At 33.0% G+C, this 20,299-nt stretch overlaps 1 protein-coding gene across 1 annotated transcript in view; it reads right to left on the bottom strand.

Annotated features, from left to right (window-relative positions):
- The window catches only part of LOC115876921 (WD repeat and FYVE domain-containing protein 3), a 103,733-nt gene that overhangs the window by 50,271 nt on the left and 33,163 nt on the right, over positions 1–20,299 (bottom strand). Inside the window, exons 9-16 of the mRNA XM_030892968.1 lie at positions 15,463–15,619; positions 14,305–14,436; positions 11,880–12,121; positions 10,155–10,426; positions 7,151–7,372; positions 2,877–3,199; positions 391–598; positions 209–328 (exon numbers count right to left, since the gene is read on the bottom strand). Of these exons, the coding sequence (XP_030748828.1) occupies positions 209–328; positions 391–598; positions 2,877–3,199; positions 7,151–7,372; positions 10,155–10,426; positions 11,880–12,121; positions 14,305–14,436; positions 15,463–15,619 (1,676 nt within the window). The remainder of the gene's footprint in view (positions 1–208; positions 329–390; positions 599–2,876; positions 3,200–7,150; positions 7,373–10,154; positions 10,427–11,879; positions 12,122–14,304; positions 14,437–15,462; positions 15,620–20,299) is intronic.

Genomic DNA, 20,299 nt, shown 5'->3' with positions numbered 1-20,299 from the left:
CTTATTGATTAAAAGCAAGGTTATTTTGATATTGACACTATGCACATTATGCACATGACAGAAATTCCGCATAAACTTTTTTTAATAACTCAATAATAAAAAAAAATCATATATGTAAAATTTTTGGTAGACCCTGTATAAATAAAATCCTTAATATTTTTAATAAACAACCTATTTGAAAAAAAAACGTTATTTTAAAAACACTTACCTAGATAGCCTATAACAACGCCACCTAATGTCCTAGCCGAACCTGCAAGATGTCCTGCAGAGTTGTGTAATATTCTTATTGGAGTAGCACTTTCATGACTGGACATCCCCAATTGTTTTGCTATAATACGAAACATTAAGTATAACAAGAATTTTTACAAGCATAAAGTGTATTTAACTAACCTATTGACTTATTATCAGCTTTGCTGTAAACTTTCCTAATTTTATTCAACGTCAGTTGAGAGACAGCTTTGGCGTTTAAACCAAAAACCACCTTTTCTTCGGACACTAATTGCATTGAATCAGTCGATGTCAAATTTGGTGCCAGAAAAGAACCCATATAATGCGGTCCTAACTGATACATCTGAGATACAGTTGTGGGAGTCAAAACCTAACAAGAAGGACGAATAAATAATTTTGTAATTTTGAACTAGAGATGAGCAAAACTGCGATTCTCCAATCGCAATTGAAACTGCGATTGTAATTTTTAAATCGCTGCGACTGTAACCTGGGATTGCAATTTTAATATTTAAATATTGTACTAGGTATATAATTATCTGTGTATGTTCCCATAAAAGTTAATAAAAATCAGTTGTTTAGTTTTTAAGTTTTTTTAACATCTGCAACATATGGTATAGGTATTAAAACTTTATAATATGCTGTAGCTACACATACCTACTCTTTCTACGGTTCTCAGTTATGTAATTCTTTATCCAATTCTTAAAAGATCTTAAAGAACTATTTTACCTAACCCCTATAACTTTTTTTATCTTTTTTTTTTAGATAAAGAAACGATATTTCGTACGTTAATATATGACATAAATAAGGATTGCTAGACGTATTCAACTGATTTGTATTCAATCCTGTTTCACCGTAAACAAGTACAACTTTTGATTTTTGACACTCTGAATAGAATGACATATCATATGTCAACTTTTGACATTTTCGCATATGGTTTAATTGGAAATTGTAGCATGCGGTTCATAATGACAATTTGCCTCGAAATACCAAATGTGTGGTACCAAATTATTCGTAAAAAATGTTTTTTCTAAATATGCTAATGAGCCACCCTCGTTCCATTTGAAAACATTGAGATGTGATTAAAAATACGATTTGGTCATTTTTTAATCGGCCAGGACAACATACGAAAAACAATATACAATTAAATATTTTTGTCGACGGATCCTTGATTAAAAATAAATTTATATTTAAAATACGATTTTTTTAAGCGTAAATGTCAAAAGTTGACATATGATCTGCCATTCTATTCAGAGTGTCATTGTCTATCGAAAAAAGCAGGGTTGACATGATTTAAATCAAGTGATTTTTTTTTTAATTTTAATCATGTGATTTAAATTTAAAAAAATAATTTTATTGAAACTTTACAATAAATCAAAAAATAACTGTAAAAGTTATAAAAATGTGTCCTAGAAAACTACAAAAAATATTTCTAGAACAGATATAACAGATAATAAATCGAAAAATAATTGTAAATGTTATAAAACTATATAAAAATATCTATTCATCAATTTAAATGTTGGACCGATTTTTGAAGAAATTTCGTGTGAATCCATTAGACCGCTAAACGCAGGGATTTATTTTAAAAATTATGTATAAGCGACAAAAATTCGGTGTTCGAATACATATCATTCGCAAAGTCTAGTGCAGAACTAGGTTCTTCTGATATAGAGACTATATCTTCATTCTCGAGAATCTATAATCGTTGTCAGAAAATGCGTTGTTTATTTTTTTTTGAAACGGTTGTATGTTTCCAAATTCCTACCGACGTGACATTTTGATCTGCAGTAAGTATTTCACACTTTGACATTAGATATTACATACTAATTTCATTCTCGACTTAATACTATTTCCGAACAATCGTGTATTGTTTTATTTGAAGTAAAATTGATGTACCTTTAAAACATTACAAATAAATTTTAATCAATTCCAAACATTGCAAATAATATGGACAGTAATTAAGCAACAATTTGTACACTCGTTAAATTTGACACTTAGTATCAGTTTAATAATATATTTTTGTACTTTTGTGCTTAGGCGTAACAGTGCTTTACTTTTATGCCTAGGCGTTAAAATGACAAAAGTTAATATTTTTGAGATGTTTGAAAAAAAATCCTTTTGATCTCAAGCGAGCGACTTTTTGCGGAATATATTGGTGACCGATGTGGAAAAATGACACACGCCGTACAATTGTTAATGTTAACGGTATCGGGGAGATTTGGGATAGGACTTTAATTGGAAATAAGTCCTAGTCATTTGGAAATCCGATTTAAATATTGTTTTGAATGAAAATAAAAAAAATCTGATTTTTTTGATTTTTTTTTAAATCATGATTTTTTCCAAAAGTTGTATTCATTTCCGGTGAAACAGAAAGTGATCGAAACGAATTGAATACCATGCTAACATACCAAATCTTGTTTTTTTACCAAAAATAAAAATAAAAAAGTTATAGGGGCGAACCACTCTTGAGAAACACCCGGTATATTATGATTTTAGCCCTAGAAAACATCTTCTTTGAAACTCGCAAATAGAAGAAATCGCAGTCGCAGTTTCCTATGAGAATCAATCGCGGGTTGCAATTGCGATTTTAAAATTAATGCGATTAAATCAATTTGTTGCTCATCTCTATTTTGAACCAGCACTGTGCTTACTTCTTCAAACAAATGACAGGGGCCCTGTTTCCAACACAGCCGGGAATATCTCCTCCACGCCGGAGGAGTTCCGATATATCCATAAACCGAGGTGGACAGGTTCAAGTTTGACGCTGGGCCGGCGGGATTCTGAGAGATATAGTGCATCTTTTGCGTGTGAATTTGTTGGCCGTCGATATAAAGGGAAAAAGATGAATTTTTCAATACGGCTCTATTTAAAACCACAACTATATGATGCCATTGGGTTTCTTTGAGTAGGTCTGGATACCAAACGCGGGCTCCGTGTTCTCCAGATCCTTCAGGTTCCCAATCTCCGACTATATCTATTTGGATAGAAACAAAAAAACTGTTGAATACATAATATAAAAAGAGCTAACAAAGCCAAACCATTATTATATCCGACACCAATTAAACTTTTAGTTAAGTAATCGAGGGCGCGATTTTTCAATTCAATTCAATAAAAAAAAATGTCTATACCTCTGTGGCGGATTCACCTCTCCAAAAAAGTCCTATGGGTATTTCGCCACTGTAAAAAAATCTACAAAATAAAATAGTTATTTTTTGTAAAGACTGCTTGTTGATCGTTGACGTAGCCATGTGTAACACTGTGTTGTATGACACTTTTGTGTTGACACCTTTCAGTGTGTCATGGATGTTGAAACAGCGTCAATGAATTTTTTGACACTGACACTTAATATAACGCTGCAAGCTTTCCGCAAGGAGTATCGTCTCGAGACGCGGGCGCGGTGCAATTTCGTTGGGTTCGCTAAGCCATGGTGTTGAAACAGCGTCAATGAATTTTTTGACACTGACACTTTTAATAAAACGCTGCAAGCTTTCCACACGGAGTATCGTATCGAGACGGGGTGCGGTGCAATTTCGTTGGGTTCGCTATGCCATGGTGTTGAAACAGCGTCAATGAATATTTTGATACTGACACTTAATATAACGCTGCAAGCTTTCCGCATGGAGTATCGTATCGAGACGCGGGCGCGGTGCCATTTCGTTAGGTTGGCTATACAAGCATGATACATGACACAATAAAACAGTTTTATTGTGTCATGCTGGGCCAATGTGATTCGATTTCTTGTTAATATGCATACGAGCATCGATAATTGTTTGCAGTTATGCAGACTTAGTATTAGTGGAAATCCACGATAAATTTGTTACTGTTTATGAAATAAATATTACCGACGCGACGTCTCAAATATATGGTTCATGGTTCATGGGAGGATGGAGAGCTAAATCTGACGAAGACTCGCGTTTACATCTTCTCGATTGTTATTGTAATAAAAAATTGATAGTAAATAATAATGAATTTTTTGTTTCTTATCGTGGAGAAAATATATATTTTGTTTCTAATCGATCCATATTCGATTTAATGTCTTTCAGTTTCGGTTGTCTTTAGGCAACACATCGTCGCGGCGCGTTGTTGTCAATGCTAATGTTAGTAGGGGGAGAATAATTATAGGGAAATATTCACGAGGCTAATTGGTTATGCATACGAATACTGTAAACTAAACAAAACTAAAACAAAACACGTGGTGTGCTTAGTGCTATGGGAATTACCGATCTCCGATTTTGCGTAACAACTACCTTTGCAAATCAATGTTGCCATCATCCTTTTATTGAGTATGTGTGCTCTAATTTTCTAATTTAAAAAGACTACTTTACCTTTTCAAGATGCTTAAGAGTATACCTGTACTCCTATATTAGATAACATTGTATATGAAACTACCCTTAAATTATCAAAAAGTGTGTTTAATTTTTCTTGTATTTCAAAGTACGCAATTTTTCATCGTTTGGCAACATGGAGTACCGCGTCAGCCGTGGGCTTCTCGACAGTGAGCGCGAGAAACCGCAAACACGAAACCCTGTATGTGTTTAACTGAAATAACGCTGATTCACTATTGTGCCAAATGACACAATCGTGCTGATACTTTGTGTTGATACAGGAAAACTTGCCAGTGTTACTGTATCAACACACAAAAAGTTAGAGTGTTACCCATGACTACGTTGACGTTCTGTTTAAAAAAAACTAGTGTTCTCGAAAGTTGCATTTAGATATTTCAAACAGTTTTTTTTCTTTGTTCTTTGTGTTTTTTTTTGCTTCGGACGACGGAAAGAGATATACTTTCCGAAACGTTAAGCATTTGTTTATCCATTAGGCAAATTTGTTTATTAGTAAACCACTGCTGACAATTAGTCACCGTTGGATTAAAGCAGCAGTGTTTACAAAAAATAACTACCTATTTTATTTTGTAGATTTTCTTACAGTGGCGAAATCCCCATAAGACTTCTTTATTCATTCTTGCCCACCATGGACATAAAGTACATTCAGGCTGAGAGCGTTGAGCGTCGCGTCGCGTTTGCGTCGCGTCCGCCCCATTGAACTCGAACACCGACGCTCAGCGGACGCTAGCGCAACGCCAGGCGACGCTGCGCTGTCTGCCTGAACGGTCTAATTTAAGTTAAGTGAATTGATTCCATTTCGACACGCGGACGCGACGCAAACGAGACGCGACGCTCAACGCTCTCAGCCTGAATGTACCTATATTCGGCGCCGAACTGACTAAGTGGAATTTAATGGTGGGATGATTTCGATCTTAGCCATTACATTAATATTAGTCCTAACCCCAAGAATATGAATCAACGTTAACGAACGCTAGGGTTCATGCTTCCGTTGTATCGATCCTAACCTTAGACTTAGTCCTAACAGGTTGGGATATTTTATATTCTTAGGCCTAATGCTAACTCGAAACTGAATCGCGCATGCCCAAAACTAGGGGTTTTAAGAATTCTCGAAAAAATATCTTACATGTTGAATTTGACGGTTTATAAATGTTAATAAATTATGTATTTTTTGGTCTAGAAATTATTAATGTAAAAATAAGTTTCTGAAGTATTAGAATTTTTAAAAATAATTGTGAATTTAGTTAATATGAGTTCAAAAATATAAGTTCAAAACATGTTTTATTTATCATAACCTAACCAATCTAAGACAAGTAGAAGTATGAACGTCATTTCCTTAAGTTCATAAGGTTAATTTCTTAGGGTTAATGTTAATGGTAAGGTTAGGTTATACTAATTCACGAAATATGAACCCACCATAAGTTTTCCGTTGGAAATTCAGGTGGAAGCTCTGCTGTAAAAAATGTCAAGTTGCCACATTTATTTATTTATTTCCTGACATTGTCATTCGTTTTGACACTTCAGTTTTGTATTACGAGTTTTTGGTTTAAATGAATTGTGTTGAGACACTTTTAGCTTAAAAATTTTCGTTGTATATTGTTCTTTTTAGAACCTCTTTTAGTGCGAAGTGGGTATCGCTATTATTAGTAGTTATAGCTTAATAGTCGTAAAAAACTCATCGCAACTTTATTAGAATATTTTGAACAGAAAAGCGGTAGTAATGGCCCTTCATGTTCCTTAAGTGCTGTTAAGGAGGTGAGTTTTGTTGACGTAAATAGTAACTGTTAATATATTTATAATTAATTTATTTTTGTTTCCTAAAATATTTTGATTAAAAGAAAAGTAAAGATTTCAGTTAACGTCTCCTTTTTGCTGCCAGGGCTAATCTGGACGAGGCCTACTTTGTTTACGCGGAATCCGAACCGCGGTCCTCGGTCATATCATGGTCAATAGCCTACCCTGACTTGGCAAGTGTCTAAATCGACTCTTACTCACGAGATATCCGATCTCATCCGGCCTCGAACCGGCGTAAATGAGCAGTGTGTGTCAATAGATTTTACACTTTTGCCTTTTTTTGGACAACAGCACGATACAGAGTTTCGAATCGGTCACCCGTCCATCCACTAGTATCGTCTTACGTCGCTTAACTTCGGGTGTTCTAATGGGAACCGGTGTTTCAACGTAGCTGGGCCGTTGCCCTTTTGATTAACAGAAAATATGTAAAAGTGGGCAACGCTGTGCCGGTCAAGCTTAATCACGTGACTAAAAGTTTATTTGATATGAACTATAGGTATATAATGTAGTCAGATTTAAACAATAAACCTTATTCTAATAATTCTAATACTTCCTTTTTATCTAAAGTTTGTCCAACGAAACGAACAAAATCCAAAACAGAATTTCGACAGACGAAATCCAAAGAAATAATAGAAAATTCAATTTACACGCGAATTAAAATGACAGACCGCAATTGTTACTCTCTTGTATTCTCTCCTTGAACAGACTTTAGCTCTTAGTTCAATTTTAAACCTAATTAGATAATCGTATCAGTTAGATGGAAAACAGCTAACAGAGAAATAACTTACTCCCTGGTATTCTCGTTTCTTTTGTTGAAACAATGATGGCTTTATCCCTAGTTGAGAGAACAATGGAGAGACAAACAACATGATCTTCTTTCGCTCCATTGTAGCTTCTCACCAAAGTAAGGAGATGGACAGAGTGAGGATCACTACGAGGGTCAGAAAACTTGTCTACACAAATCCACGTGGAGTAACTGAGACCAGTCTGGGGAGGAAAGAGTCGATCTCCTGTAAAAAGTAAATTGCATAATATAAAATCAAAAGTTTTTAAATAAAGTTGTTTTTGTAGTTTACAGATAAATAATCATAGAAAACACACATCTTAAGTTAGGTAAGCCTGTATAGTGTTCCAAAAAGACCCCATTTACAAAATTTTTGAAAATACCAGCATCTTTAAACTAAACTTTACGTACATTTAGAGGCTTTCTAAAATTTAAAAATCATAAATTCTAAATTTTCTTAACTGACATTAGTTTATAGTAGTCCTCTCTAAAACTTGTTTAACTAAAATAAATATATATAAATCTCAAATAGTAAAAGCAATACAGCTTATACATATAGTTAAACAAGTAAACAAGTAAATAGTAAACAAGAGAGTTAGAGAGGACTACTATAAAATAATGCCAATTAAGACTGAACTCCGGAAACTTCGGCAACATATTCTGCAGGTAAAAATAAGTAAAAAAGTTCGTAAAAATATGTATCCTAAAATGCTTAGTTTCGGAGATACAGGGCGTAGAAACTTCATTTTTATTACGATTTTTTCCAAATAATTTCTGAAGTAACCTCAACATTTGGATGAAAATTTGTGTCCGGAAGTTTTCTGACATGATAAATTTGATTTTGATGTCAATATGACTCCTATTTGTAGGGGGCGCCACCTGCATGTGTTTTAACTGTTTTGAAGAGTAATAACTTTTCGTCCGTACCTGTATAAAACCACTGAGTGAAAAAATATACATCTCCGTGACTTTTTATGAAAAAATGTCTCTTGGTAAAAATCGTTGCAAGCAATCGTTCTCAATATATTTAGAATGGAAATAGTCAATACATGTCATTATTGACAAAAAATGAACACGATAAGTAGATAGCTATTTGACTGAAATGATAAATTTGGGAAATTTTTATATTTTTTAAATTAATCATAATTTTTTTCTACGAAAAAAATGATGATTTAACAGTTTCTGTTGAACTTTTGACACAAAAACATTTCAAATTTATGATTTTAGTCAAATAACTATTTAGTCAACATGTTTATTTATGTCAATAATGTCAGGTATTGATAATTTCGGTTCCAAATATCTCGAGAATCATTACTGGTAAGGATTTTTACCAAGAGACATTTTTTACGTAAAAATTCGTAAATATTTTTTTTACTCAGTAGTTTTATACAGGTACGGACGAAAAGTTATTACTCTTCAAACCAGTTAAAAAATATGTAGGTGGCGCCCTCTACATCTAGGAGTCATATCGACATCAAAATCCAATTTTTCATGCGCCCTCTACAACTAGGAGTCATATCGACATCAAAATCCAATTTTTCATGTCAAAAAAAAACAATTTTCATCCAAATATTGACGTTACTTCATAAATTATTTGAAAAAAATCGAAATAAAAATTAAATTTCTACACCCTGTATCTCTGAAAATAAGCATTTTAGGACGTACATTTATAAGAATTTTTTTACATATTTTTATCTGCATAATATGCTGCCGAAGTTTCCGGAATACAGTTCGGACCACCCTGTATAGGAATCACCCTATAAATCTATAAAAATATTTTTAAAATCTGCGCTACAATTGCTCATATTTTGTAGAATAATAAGGTGAAAATCCCAAATAGGGAAATATTGCCGAATAATGGATCACACTGTATAAGAACATTATACCCTAGGACTAGGACCTACGAGTATACCTATGTTTGTGAATTTTTATTTCTTAATCTAAAAAAAATATTTTTTCAATTTTAAATTAGTTAAATGATAATTTTTTGCCAAAAACTAATAACTTTTTGTCAGTACCTGTACAAAACTACTAGGTAAAAAAATATACATTTACAACGTTTTTTACGTAAAAAAGTCTCTTAATAAAAATCGCTGTGAGTAATGGTTCTCGAGATATTTGGAATCAAAATTATCAATACCTAATATAAATTAAACATGATCATTAAAAAGTTATTAGACTGAAATGATTACTTTGAAATGTTTTTGTGGCAAAAGTTCAACAGAAACTCTTTCATCATCATTTTTTCGAAGACAAATTTATGATTAATTTAAAAAAATAAAAAGTTCATCATTTCAGTCAAATAACTATCTACTAAACATGTTTATTTTTTATCAATAATGACATGTATTGACTAGTTCCATTCTAAATATGTGGAGATCGGTTGCTTGTAGCGATTTTTACCAAGAGACATTTTTTACGTAAAAAATCATGGAAATGTATTTTTTTTCCCTCAATAGTTTTATACAGATACGAACGAAAATTTATTTATTGCTCTTCAAAACGGTTAAACCACATGTAGGTGGTGTCCCCTACAAACAGGAGTCATATTGATATCATAATCAAATTTCTCCTGTCAAAAAACTCCCAGACACCTATTTTCATCCATATATTGATGTAACTTATTTGGAAATTTAGAAATTACTTGGAAAAAATCGAAATAAAAATGAAACTTCTATATCCTGTATCTCCAAAACTAAGCATTTTAGGACATATATTTACACGAACTTTTTTAATTAGTTTCATTTCAAGTTTCATCAAGTAGCGGACTAGTGGAGTTTTTGCCGTTAAGGCTTGTGACTTGTGGGGTTCTTGCGGAATTACGATATTTTTGATCGTATGCCACGGGCTGACTTATAGCACTTTTCCCGAATTCGTTTGGTAAGAACGTTATGACTAACAAATTACTGTCGGATAGCGCCATTAACTCATTTTACTCATTTTTTTGACTAATGGGGTTTTTGCCAGAAACCCCTCAACTGTAAATAAAATGAAATCAAAAATCGTACCTGATCCAATTCCCCCTAATATACTGCCGTCAACTGCAGACACCACACTAGGCACTGAAATAGACTGTGGTGCAATACTAGGCAAATATAAACATCCAAACCCCTCCGCCGACATATCGAATTCAACAAACGGCGGTAAAGTATAGGTAGACTGAGCCCTAAAATCCTTAGGCGTGGTCATAGAAACTATAGTTTTAATACGGGTTAGAGGTACTGGTCCTCCACCAGGTTCAGTTGATCCTAGAGGTAGACAACTCAATGGATTTCCAAGCCTAAAAAGCATTTTACATAGAACATAAATGTTTGTACAGGGTGTCCCACTAAGAATAGCTCTCGGCTGTATCTCGGAAAGTATTAGTCGTAGGGCTTGCGGAAAAAAATATTTATAACTAAAGAGAAAATGAGAAATTGCTGGAAATTATTTTTAAGTTTGTAGAACTTATTTTTCTAACACTGTATCACTAGCCCTCTTGATTATGACCATTCTAATAAAAAATAAGATAAAAAAGATTATTTTATTCAAAAAATCGACAATGTATCAGGATACTATCAATACTAGGTGTATTAATATATAATAATTGAGATATAACTGACAGTGAACAAGAAACGACACCTCAGTGAATTCATGGTAGACTTTGGAAAAAAGTTGTTTTTAGAGGGATAGTTTAAACGTCATAATATTATTATATCAACATTTTGATAGTCTCAGCAGCGTTTTTTTATCTTTATGTTTCTTTTCTTTAATTCTTCAAAGAATGCCTTTCTTCAATAGAGAAAAAATGCTTCTAAGACTATCAAAATGTTGATCTAATAACACTTTGACGTTTATACAATTACGTCAAAAGCAACTGTTTTCCAAAGCCTACCATGACTTCACTGAGGCGTCGTTTCTTATTAACTGTCATTGATATCTTAATTATTAGATATTAATAGATCTGGTATTATGATATTCTAGTATATTGTCGATTTTAGAATAAACTAACCGTTTCTATCTAATTTTTTATAAGAATGGCCATAATCAGCAGAGCTACTGTAACCGTGTTATAAAAATAAGGTAATTAAGGGCTTATTTTTGCGTATTTATTATAATCTTGCTAATATCTTCGGTTTGAAAGCAGAGGATATCAAGATGCGGTTTTCGCTGACTTTTTTAGCTTTTATTACTCTTTCCTATCAGCTAAAATAACATATACTATCGCATTTCATTTTTTTGAAAAAACGCGCAATGTTTGTTAAATTGTAAGACAGCGCCCTCTATCGTCTACATTCAAAAGCTTATTATTGTTTATACGGTATAATATAGAGTAAGGAACGCTCATTTAAACGAGCACCCGTTTGTTGTATTCCGTGCATCCAGTCCGGAGTTATTAACATTTAAATAAAAATAGATCTAACCTTCCCCCACCACTTTATTTTGGCAGATAGGGGAAAATGGTTCTAATACTAATCAATACTAATCTAATTTACTGAAGATTATGAAGATGTTATTTATAGTACCTGTTATCTAGGCAAAATTGTGTAAAAACTCCTTTTTCTTATTTTTTTATAGCAGTTACGCCCTCTAGCGAGCGTTCTACAAGCTTGAAAATAATTTCCAGCAATTTCTCATTGTCTCTTTAGTTATAAATATTTATTTCCGCAGGCCCTACGGCTAATACTTTTCGAGATACACCCGAGAGCTATTCTTAGTGGGACAACCTGTACAAATAAAACGTCAATATTTACCTAAAAAACGTTCTTAAATCGATGGGTTCTAAAGCTTGAGCTGCCAGTCGTTCTAGCATATATTGTAAATGGGTGTGTAAGGGATGATTCTCGTTTTGCAAAGGGGCTGAACCGACTTCTAATAAATAAGTAACGAAACCAGCGTCGCACATCACTTGTTGATTCCTTTCGCTTCTCACTAATGATTTTATCACTTCAGCAATATATAATTGCAGGCTAAGATATGTTTCGTAAGTATCGTCCTGAAATATTTGGGTTCAAACTTAGTAATTTACGAATAATAATGGTAATTAAAAATAATTGACGGTGTACGCAGATTTCAACAGGAATGGGGATTGTCGTCGATCACCTTTTTTAAATGACCAATATATTCACATTTCCTCATAATTTGACATACTAAGGGCTGGCAAAGGTTAGTCTTGGGTCGAGATTTCCGTATGTAAGAAGAGTACAATGCGTTTTATAATGTACCGAACAAAGAGAGAACAGTAAACACGTTGCCAAACGCATGAAATAAACCGAGAAACTGTGCACATATTGCTAAGTGACGTGGAAGGGGATATAGCAGATTTGTCGCAGTCGAGCGGCCGACCCAATCAGTACCTCTGTCAGTACTTAAAGTTCTGGGGAGAGGTGTACATCATGCGTTCAGCTTCACGATTTAATTACGTCTCGTGATACTTTATTTGTTTATTTATTAACGAGTAGTTATAATTTTTGAAAATTTTTAAGTGTAAGTTAGAAACAGTTGCTGTTGAATTTTTGGTAATAATAAGTGGAACTGAGTTGGTGCGCTATTAGAACTCTGAATTCAAAAATCGATATCTCGAAATCTATTAGAAATAAATTGATTGTAGTTTTTTCAAAAAATTTCTTAATATTTCTGCTATATTTTCTTTGCAGACAATATGTGAAAATCTTTATAAATAAAAAAGTTACACGATTGCTGAAAATTGCTATGCATTAAAAGTAACTGGATGGGTTGTTTAAAATTTTTGAATGGAAAAAACAACCTTATTGAATTTTTCTTATTTAAACATATTGTAAAAGATCCGATTTTCAAAATAAAAAAAACTTTCAATATCTAAAATGGTTCTTAAGTTATGGCGTGTTATGTGTTAAAAAGTTAAGTTTTTAAATTATCCCGATTACTGACATTTTCTCGTTATAAAAAAATGTACACCCTAACGATATCTTTATAATTCGATTTCAGGTACTCAGAAACATATCTAATGATTTTATCTAGTTATCTTTTCGAAAAAAAGTTTAAAAATAAGCGGTGTGCGATCGTGATTTTACTTTACTTGATAGGGAAAGGCGTACCGGCAACGCCGCAACAACACACCGCCGCATTTCTCTCACTCCGACTTAACAAGATCTCTATGCGATTTACTTCCATACATGTAAATACCGACCCAAAAGTAACAGTTGCCAGCACGGTATAAAATAACAAAAATAGTTTCCAGGAATTTTGCTCCTATAATTTCATTCAGAACCTCGCAATTAGTGGAATAAACTAGTGGTTTCAATTAGCGTGGAAATTTGTTCCTTTAATTTCAATGTAAGCATTCAGAACGCCAAAATTAGTGGTAGACCTTTTCAATTAGTAGAAAAAGTTATCAAACTTTTGACTTTTCCACTAATTATACTTCAAAATTTGCAAGTAACGTCATTTTGGCTTTTGATTATCTTCCGTCAAGAGAAATTGTGGTTAGAAATGAAAAAGTTGGTTGTTTTATAAGCTACATATTAGGCTTTCTCTATGGATACAACTGATTAACACAAGCTGTTGCTAGGATATTCTATTAATTTTAATAGTGTTTTTTAAACATTGTGAATGATCGTAAACTAAAAAGTATAAATTTTAATTGTAAACCCTAATTTATTCCACTAATTACGAGGTTCTGAATGAAGCTTATATCAAGAAACTAGCATGATATAAGTTAAAAATATTATTAAAAAACTATTTAAGTAAACACCTGTAAATTGGCATACTTATGTAAAATTTTAAAAAAATATTTTTGGAAGTGAAACTTCTTTACGCGCGATGGGAGTAAAAATTCAAGGCCGTGACAGGGCCATAACACACGAAACGCGAGAGGAAAAGTGGAAATATGACACATATCGTATAAAGTTTGATTTTCATGCATCCGTTGTCCGACGATACGATGATACGATATTAATTTTAGTGGTTGAATTTAAAGACTTCGGTTGGTTAGAAACGGTTAACCAATCGAAGCCTTTAAATACAACCAATGAAATTAATATCGTATCAACGTATCGTCGGACAACGGATGCATGAAAATCAAGCTTAAATCGTTACCATGCTTATTAGATGTAAAAGTTTATCAAATTTGTAAACAATGTTGACATAATTTATCTTGAAATGTTATAAGTATTTAAAAATTGCAAGATATTAACTTACTTTAATACAAGGTAAAAGCTGGAACATACAAATAACGACTCCAGGATGAACAACAATCGGGTCTGGAGCAGGAGGATTTAAATTTAAACTGTTCACATTTGATCTCTTATCTTTTTGGATACTAAGTTCAGTCTAAAATTAAAAAAAATCGTTACAATCATTCATTCTAACTCCCTATAGGCTTGGTGCATTCTCTAGAATATTATAAACAACTAGTATATACAAATATACGGGTTTAAATAGAGAGTACACGAAAGATTTATTATTTAATTATTCTAAAAGTGTTAGGAAGTATAATTTGTAAAAATTCTAAAAATAAAAATAAAAAAGTAAATATTTTGATATCTTGAGAAGGTCTAACTTGAATTATAATTTATTATTCCAGTTAAAAACACTTTTTAGATGAGTTCAGCTACGATAGCGAGCATAGTTTTAATCACCGGTTTTGCTAGCGGGGCATAATTGGGGCTATTTCGGCTAACGAATTTTTTTAAAGGTACATAACTATAATTTTAGAAGATGTTCATAAAACATTTAATCACTAGTTGATTAAAAAAATTAAAAATTATACCATAAATATTGCAAATTATATTTTATCCTCTTATAGTATATGTCTATTTAATTTTTTGATTATGTAACGAGCACTTTGTTTACTCACTTGTTTCGTCGAACTGCTTGAATCCATTTTTGTTTTTGATCAAATCGGTGTAAGAAACTATGAAGCTATAAAATGTTTCGGGAGAGTTGAATATCCGGAAAAGTTGAGTTATTGAATGTTATTGCACCCAACAATCCCTAATTACGCTCTACTTTACGCGTTAACATTTTTTCGGCAATTTGATTAACATTTGAAATTGTCACAACACAATACGACGCCTAGTTCGAATTCTTTTTCACTTATTTTTTATTACCCGAAACAGCGTTACTTCACACAAACCTCGTAACTGAGTGTTTTACAGTCTCAGTAACTGCACTAGCAAAAAACTAAAATACATAAATATTATGACAAAACCACGATTTCAATATTATTTTGATGTGAACAACATGACGGCGGCGTGAAATACGTACTGTTAATTTCTGCCGTTAGAGCGCTGCGGTCGAAATTTCTTGAAATCAACTGATATGCACCAAGCCTATAAGATATTAAAGCTTATTTACCTGAGATTCGCTCTGTTGTCTTGATAATGGAGGGGATTTAATATTAAAAATAACAGAATTCATGTTAGCTCTATCGAAAAGATCCAAAGCTAAATCATATAACAGCCTGTAGATTATTGTTGTGTAACTTAAAGATGGCGATATCTCATCTGGAATGCTAAGAATACAATTTAAAAAAATTAATAGATTTCAAAACTTTTCGATACCAATTAAACTTTTAGTTACGTAATCAAGAGCGCAATTTTCAAATTCATTGTTGCCAATCATGGACATATTCCGCATGGGGCAAGCATGGGGCTGACTATCTGGAATTTAAATTTCCCGCTGGGGATTCAAGTGGTAGCTCTGCTGTAAAAATGTCAAGTTGCCACATTTATTTTATTTTTTTCCTGACATTGTCATTCGTTTTGACACTTTAATTTTGTATTACGAGTTTTTGGTTGAAATAAATTATGTTGTGATACTTTAAGCCTAAAAATGTTTACTAGCAGACCTTGCAGTCGGACAATGTAGGATAGCTTAATAGTCGTAAAAAACTCATCGCAACTTTATTAGAATATTTTGAACGGGAACGTGGTAGTAATGGCCCTTTATGATGAACATTGGTTAAATATGGATGAGCCTGTATTTGTCAAAAATTAAACCACAGTAACTAGATTCAATAGAAGTAACTCATCTCATGGAGGTACTATGATAATGTCTACTAACAACGACTTTTCGGCAGTAACTAAGTTCAATACTCTAATATCCGAAAAAAAATTGAATTTTACGTCGTTTATCATAATGCTTTTGACCTATATATTATTTGTATTTACAGAACACCTGACGCTGACGTGCATATTTTCAGTCAAAAATTGCTTAACTTGCTTGAATCCCCACCTATAAAAAGTAAATTAATTTTGTTTGGCGATCTAAATATTGACTTTTCCAGTGTTGGTGCAGCTAGGGAGTCTATACTATACTCATGCATATTGACTCACCAACTAGAATAACTAAAACTGGTTCTAATACTATAGACTATGTCGTGTCGTCTTTTGACCCGGAATTCGTTGACTGTAGAGTCCTTCACTCAGGTTTCTCTGATCATGAGGCAGTATTGACAACGTTTTTGCCACAATCCAAATCCGAAAATACTTCGCGCAAATTGGGCCGTATTTTTTCGGATAAAAATTTTCTAAATTTTCACCACCTATGCCTAACAACTGAGTGGTTTGTCCTCTCGGCTGACGTCGATTCCAAATTTTCTAGATTTATAAATACCTTGTCTAATCTGGCGTGCAAGACGTTTCCTCTTAGGCCTATCAAAATTAAGCAAGGTATACCCTGGTCTACGACAGGCTTGCGTATATCTGCAAAGAACATGCGCTCATTATCTCACCTTAAAAAATTCAGACAGCGTTTTCTTTCATAATTGAACGTGAAAATTTATAGAAGGGTTTATCGTAAAGCTGCCAAGGACATTTATTATAATGGGAGGCTAGCCAAATCCGGTAATGTTGCTAAGGAGACTTGGGCTATTGTAAATGACTTAAGGAATAAGACTTCTTCGTCTGGCACAGTCTTTAATTCAACACTTACTTTGTTAATGTGGCTCAAAATTTAGTGAACACCATAACTCCTTCCCATGATTCACTTTCATATCTCCCTAAAGCAAATGAGAATTTACACAGTTTCTTCTTCACGCCCGTAGCATTATATGAGCTCCGTAGTACAATTAAAAGTATTAAAAACAAATCCTCACCTGGGACTGATGGGCTTACTCTCAAAATGTTCTCTGAACTTCAGGAAGGCACGTTAATCTATCTTACTACTCTAATTAACGAGTCATTCCAAAAAGGAGTTTTTCCAAACTGCCTTAAATATCTCACCTTAAAAAATTCACAGACTGAAAGAAAAAAAAATTCACAAAACATAATCAAGCTTCGAACTATCGCCCCAATTGCGCTCTCCTGCGCCCACATTATCTAAGATCATTGAAAGATTGGTTAAAAAAAAGCTTCTATCTTTTCTCCTTAAATATAAAGTACTTACTACCAAAGAATATCTTAATACCCTAGAAGTCTCGTCTCGCATCAAAATCTGACATGTCGATGGGGCCTCGCTTTGGCGAGCGAGGCCCCAACTTCGTGGGGCCTCGCTATTTTGCTCGGAATTAAACGAATAGACGCGCGGCGTTGCCTTGTTTTGTGTGTACTTTCTTGAATAGTTTTAAATTATAGTTTTAAATTTCATGTATTGCTATAATCAGTCTTTCCGCTCTCCGCTCTCCGCACTCCGCAGTTTTCACATAATATTATCTATATAATTTCCGTGTTACAGTTTTGGTTACCGTACTCCTCCGGAACGGCTTAACCGATTTTGATGAAATTTTATATGTATATTCAGTGGTCTGAGAATAGGTAGTTATATATTTTTTATACCCTTAAGTGATAAGGGTAGTCCACCCCCATTTTTTTATTTTGTGAAAAAAAAAATATTTTTTTTTATTTGGCATTAAAAAATACAAACAACACTAAATTTTCACCGTTCTACCTTCATCCCCTATTTTTTAATAGGGGTTGTTTTTTTAATTTTTTGTTACCATCTCCGAAACGGCTTGACCGATTTTGATAAAATTTTATATGTTTATTCAGTACGTCTAAGAATAGGTTGTTACCTATTTTTATACCCTTAACTGATAAGGGTAGCCGAGAGAGCTACCCTTATCAGTTAAGGGTATTACCGCCCACCCTCATTTTTTTTTAGTTTTTGAAAAGAAAAAAATGCTTTTATTTTTTTATTTGGCATTAAGAAATACAAACAACCCTAAATTTTCACCGTTCTGATATCATCCCCTATTTTTAATAGGGGTTGTTTTTTTATTTTTTTTTGTTGGCATCTCCGAAACGGCTTAGCCGATTTTGATGAAATTTTATATGTATATTGAGTAGGTCTGAAAATAGGTTGTTATATATTTTTTATACCCTTAAGTGATAAGGGTAGCCCACCCCCATTTTTTTTATTTTTTGAAAAAAAAAATATTTTAATTTTTTTTATTTGGCATTAAAAAATACAAACAACCCTAAATTTTCACCGTTCTACCATCATCCCCTATTTTTTAATAGGGGTTGTTTTTTTAAGTTTTTTGTTACCATCTCCGAAACGGCTAGACCGATTTTGATAAAATTTTATATGTATATTCAGTAGGTCTGGTTTGGTTTGGTTTGGTCACAACCTATTCCCAGGTTATCTATTTTTTGACGAAGAGATGTTTTTTTAAATTTTTTGTTACCATCTCCGAAACGGCTTGATCGATTTTGATGAAATTTTATATGTATATTCAGTAGGTCTGAGAATACGTTGTTATCTATTTTTATACCCTTAAGTGATAAGGGTCGCCCGAGGGGTAAACACATAGGGCAAAAAGTGTACACCTACATCCTCTATCCTTAGTACATCCCCTACATCCTCCAGTACATCCTCGGTACATCCCCTACATCTTCGTACATCCCCTAGTACATCCCCTACATCGTCGGTACATCCACTACATCCCCGGTACATCCTCGGTACATCCCCTACATCCTCTGTACATCCACTACATCCTCGGTACATCCCCGGTACATCCTTTTAGTTCTTATTCATATTATTATCAATCATATAGGTATAGATATCAATCAGAATACCGGGTATTGCAACGGCAGACCGTCTATAGGAAATCCCCTGTAAATTTGAAAGTCCCAGAATATAATCTCCCCCGTTTATTTTAGTGCAAAATTGTATTGCAACACTTTTATGAAGGTCCATATATGATAGACGTACATAAAAAATATGTACCTGTAGTTTACATCGAGGTTTACATTTAGCAGATTAAGATATATTTGGAAACGAAGTTCCCTCCCTTTTAGAGGACTTTTTTCCAAAAATATCTTAAACTGCTCATGCTAATGGAAACTATCCATATTTTGTAATTTAATCTGCTGATGTATTATATTTTTTTTAAAGTAATATAATAAAATCATTGCTAAAAAGTTAGGTGGCACAATTATTGTATTTTTTTCATAGTGATGACGATATCCATTTCTCGATATCCTTCAGGAGATTAATTTTACTACTAGTTTTTATCCTAGCTTTTTTATAGCAAAGGTACCTATTATCAATGATTTAACACGCATTGATATTAATATTCTGTATAGGACCAGTGATGATGTTATATGAACGCGTGTTCATATGGGATTTACTCAAGGATTTACTGGTGACAATGTTGTGGAGTAACATCATCTTGCTCAAAGCTCATAAATAAGGTAGACTTAGTTTCAAATATGATTGCTTTAAAAAAAATTATTAAAAATTATTATTTTATTAATTATTATTATTATTATTTAATTCAATGTAAAAACTGAAAAACAAGTAAACCTTGATATAAATAAAATTTACAAAATATGCAAGTTAAACATTTGGAGTTACATATTTCTTTGTATATATAATAATATTTTACACTTATTATGATATTACGCAAAACTAGGTACAGTGAGATGCATTACAATTTGGACACGTGTTTTTGAATACCCGTCGTGAAATAATGTCAAACAATAAATTTTTGAAACATGAATTGTGTCGAAATTCTGACATAAATGAAATCAGTGGTAAGAGCATTAACTTTCTATTTTGTTTATAGTTTATATAATTCTGTTTTGTTATTCTGTTAATCATATTATTCTGTTCAGTTCTAATTCATATTTTAAAGTTCTGGGATTGCTGTGGTATTATGATTATGTAGTAGAGATACGCGGCACCTCGCGCGGCACTGCATTTGACTGAATTGTTTATTGATTAGGATTTGTACTTAATACCGATTGTT

This window comes from Sitophilus oryzae, unplaced genomic scaffold, assembly GCF_002938485.1.
Source record: "Sitophilus oryzae breed Bouriz unplaced genomic scaffold, Soryzae_2.0 scaffold_1440_pilon_pilon, whole genome shotgun sequence".
In the NCBI taxonomy this organism is placed as follows: Eukaryota; Metazoa; Arthropoda; class Insecta; order Coleoptera; family Curculionidae; genus Sitophilus; species Sitophilus oryzae.
This window is presented reverse-complemented; position numbering and strand designations above follow the sequence as displayed.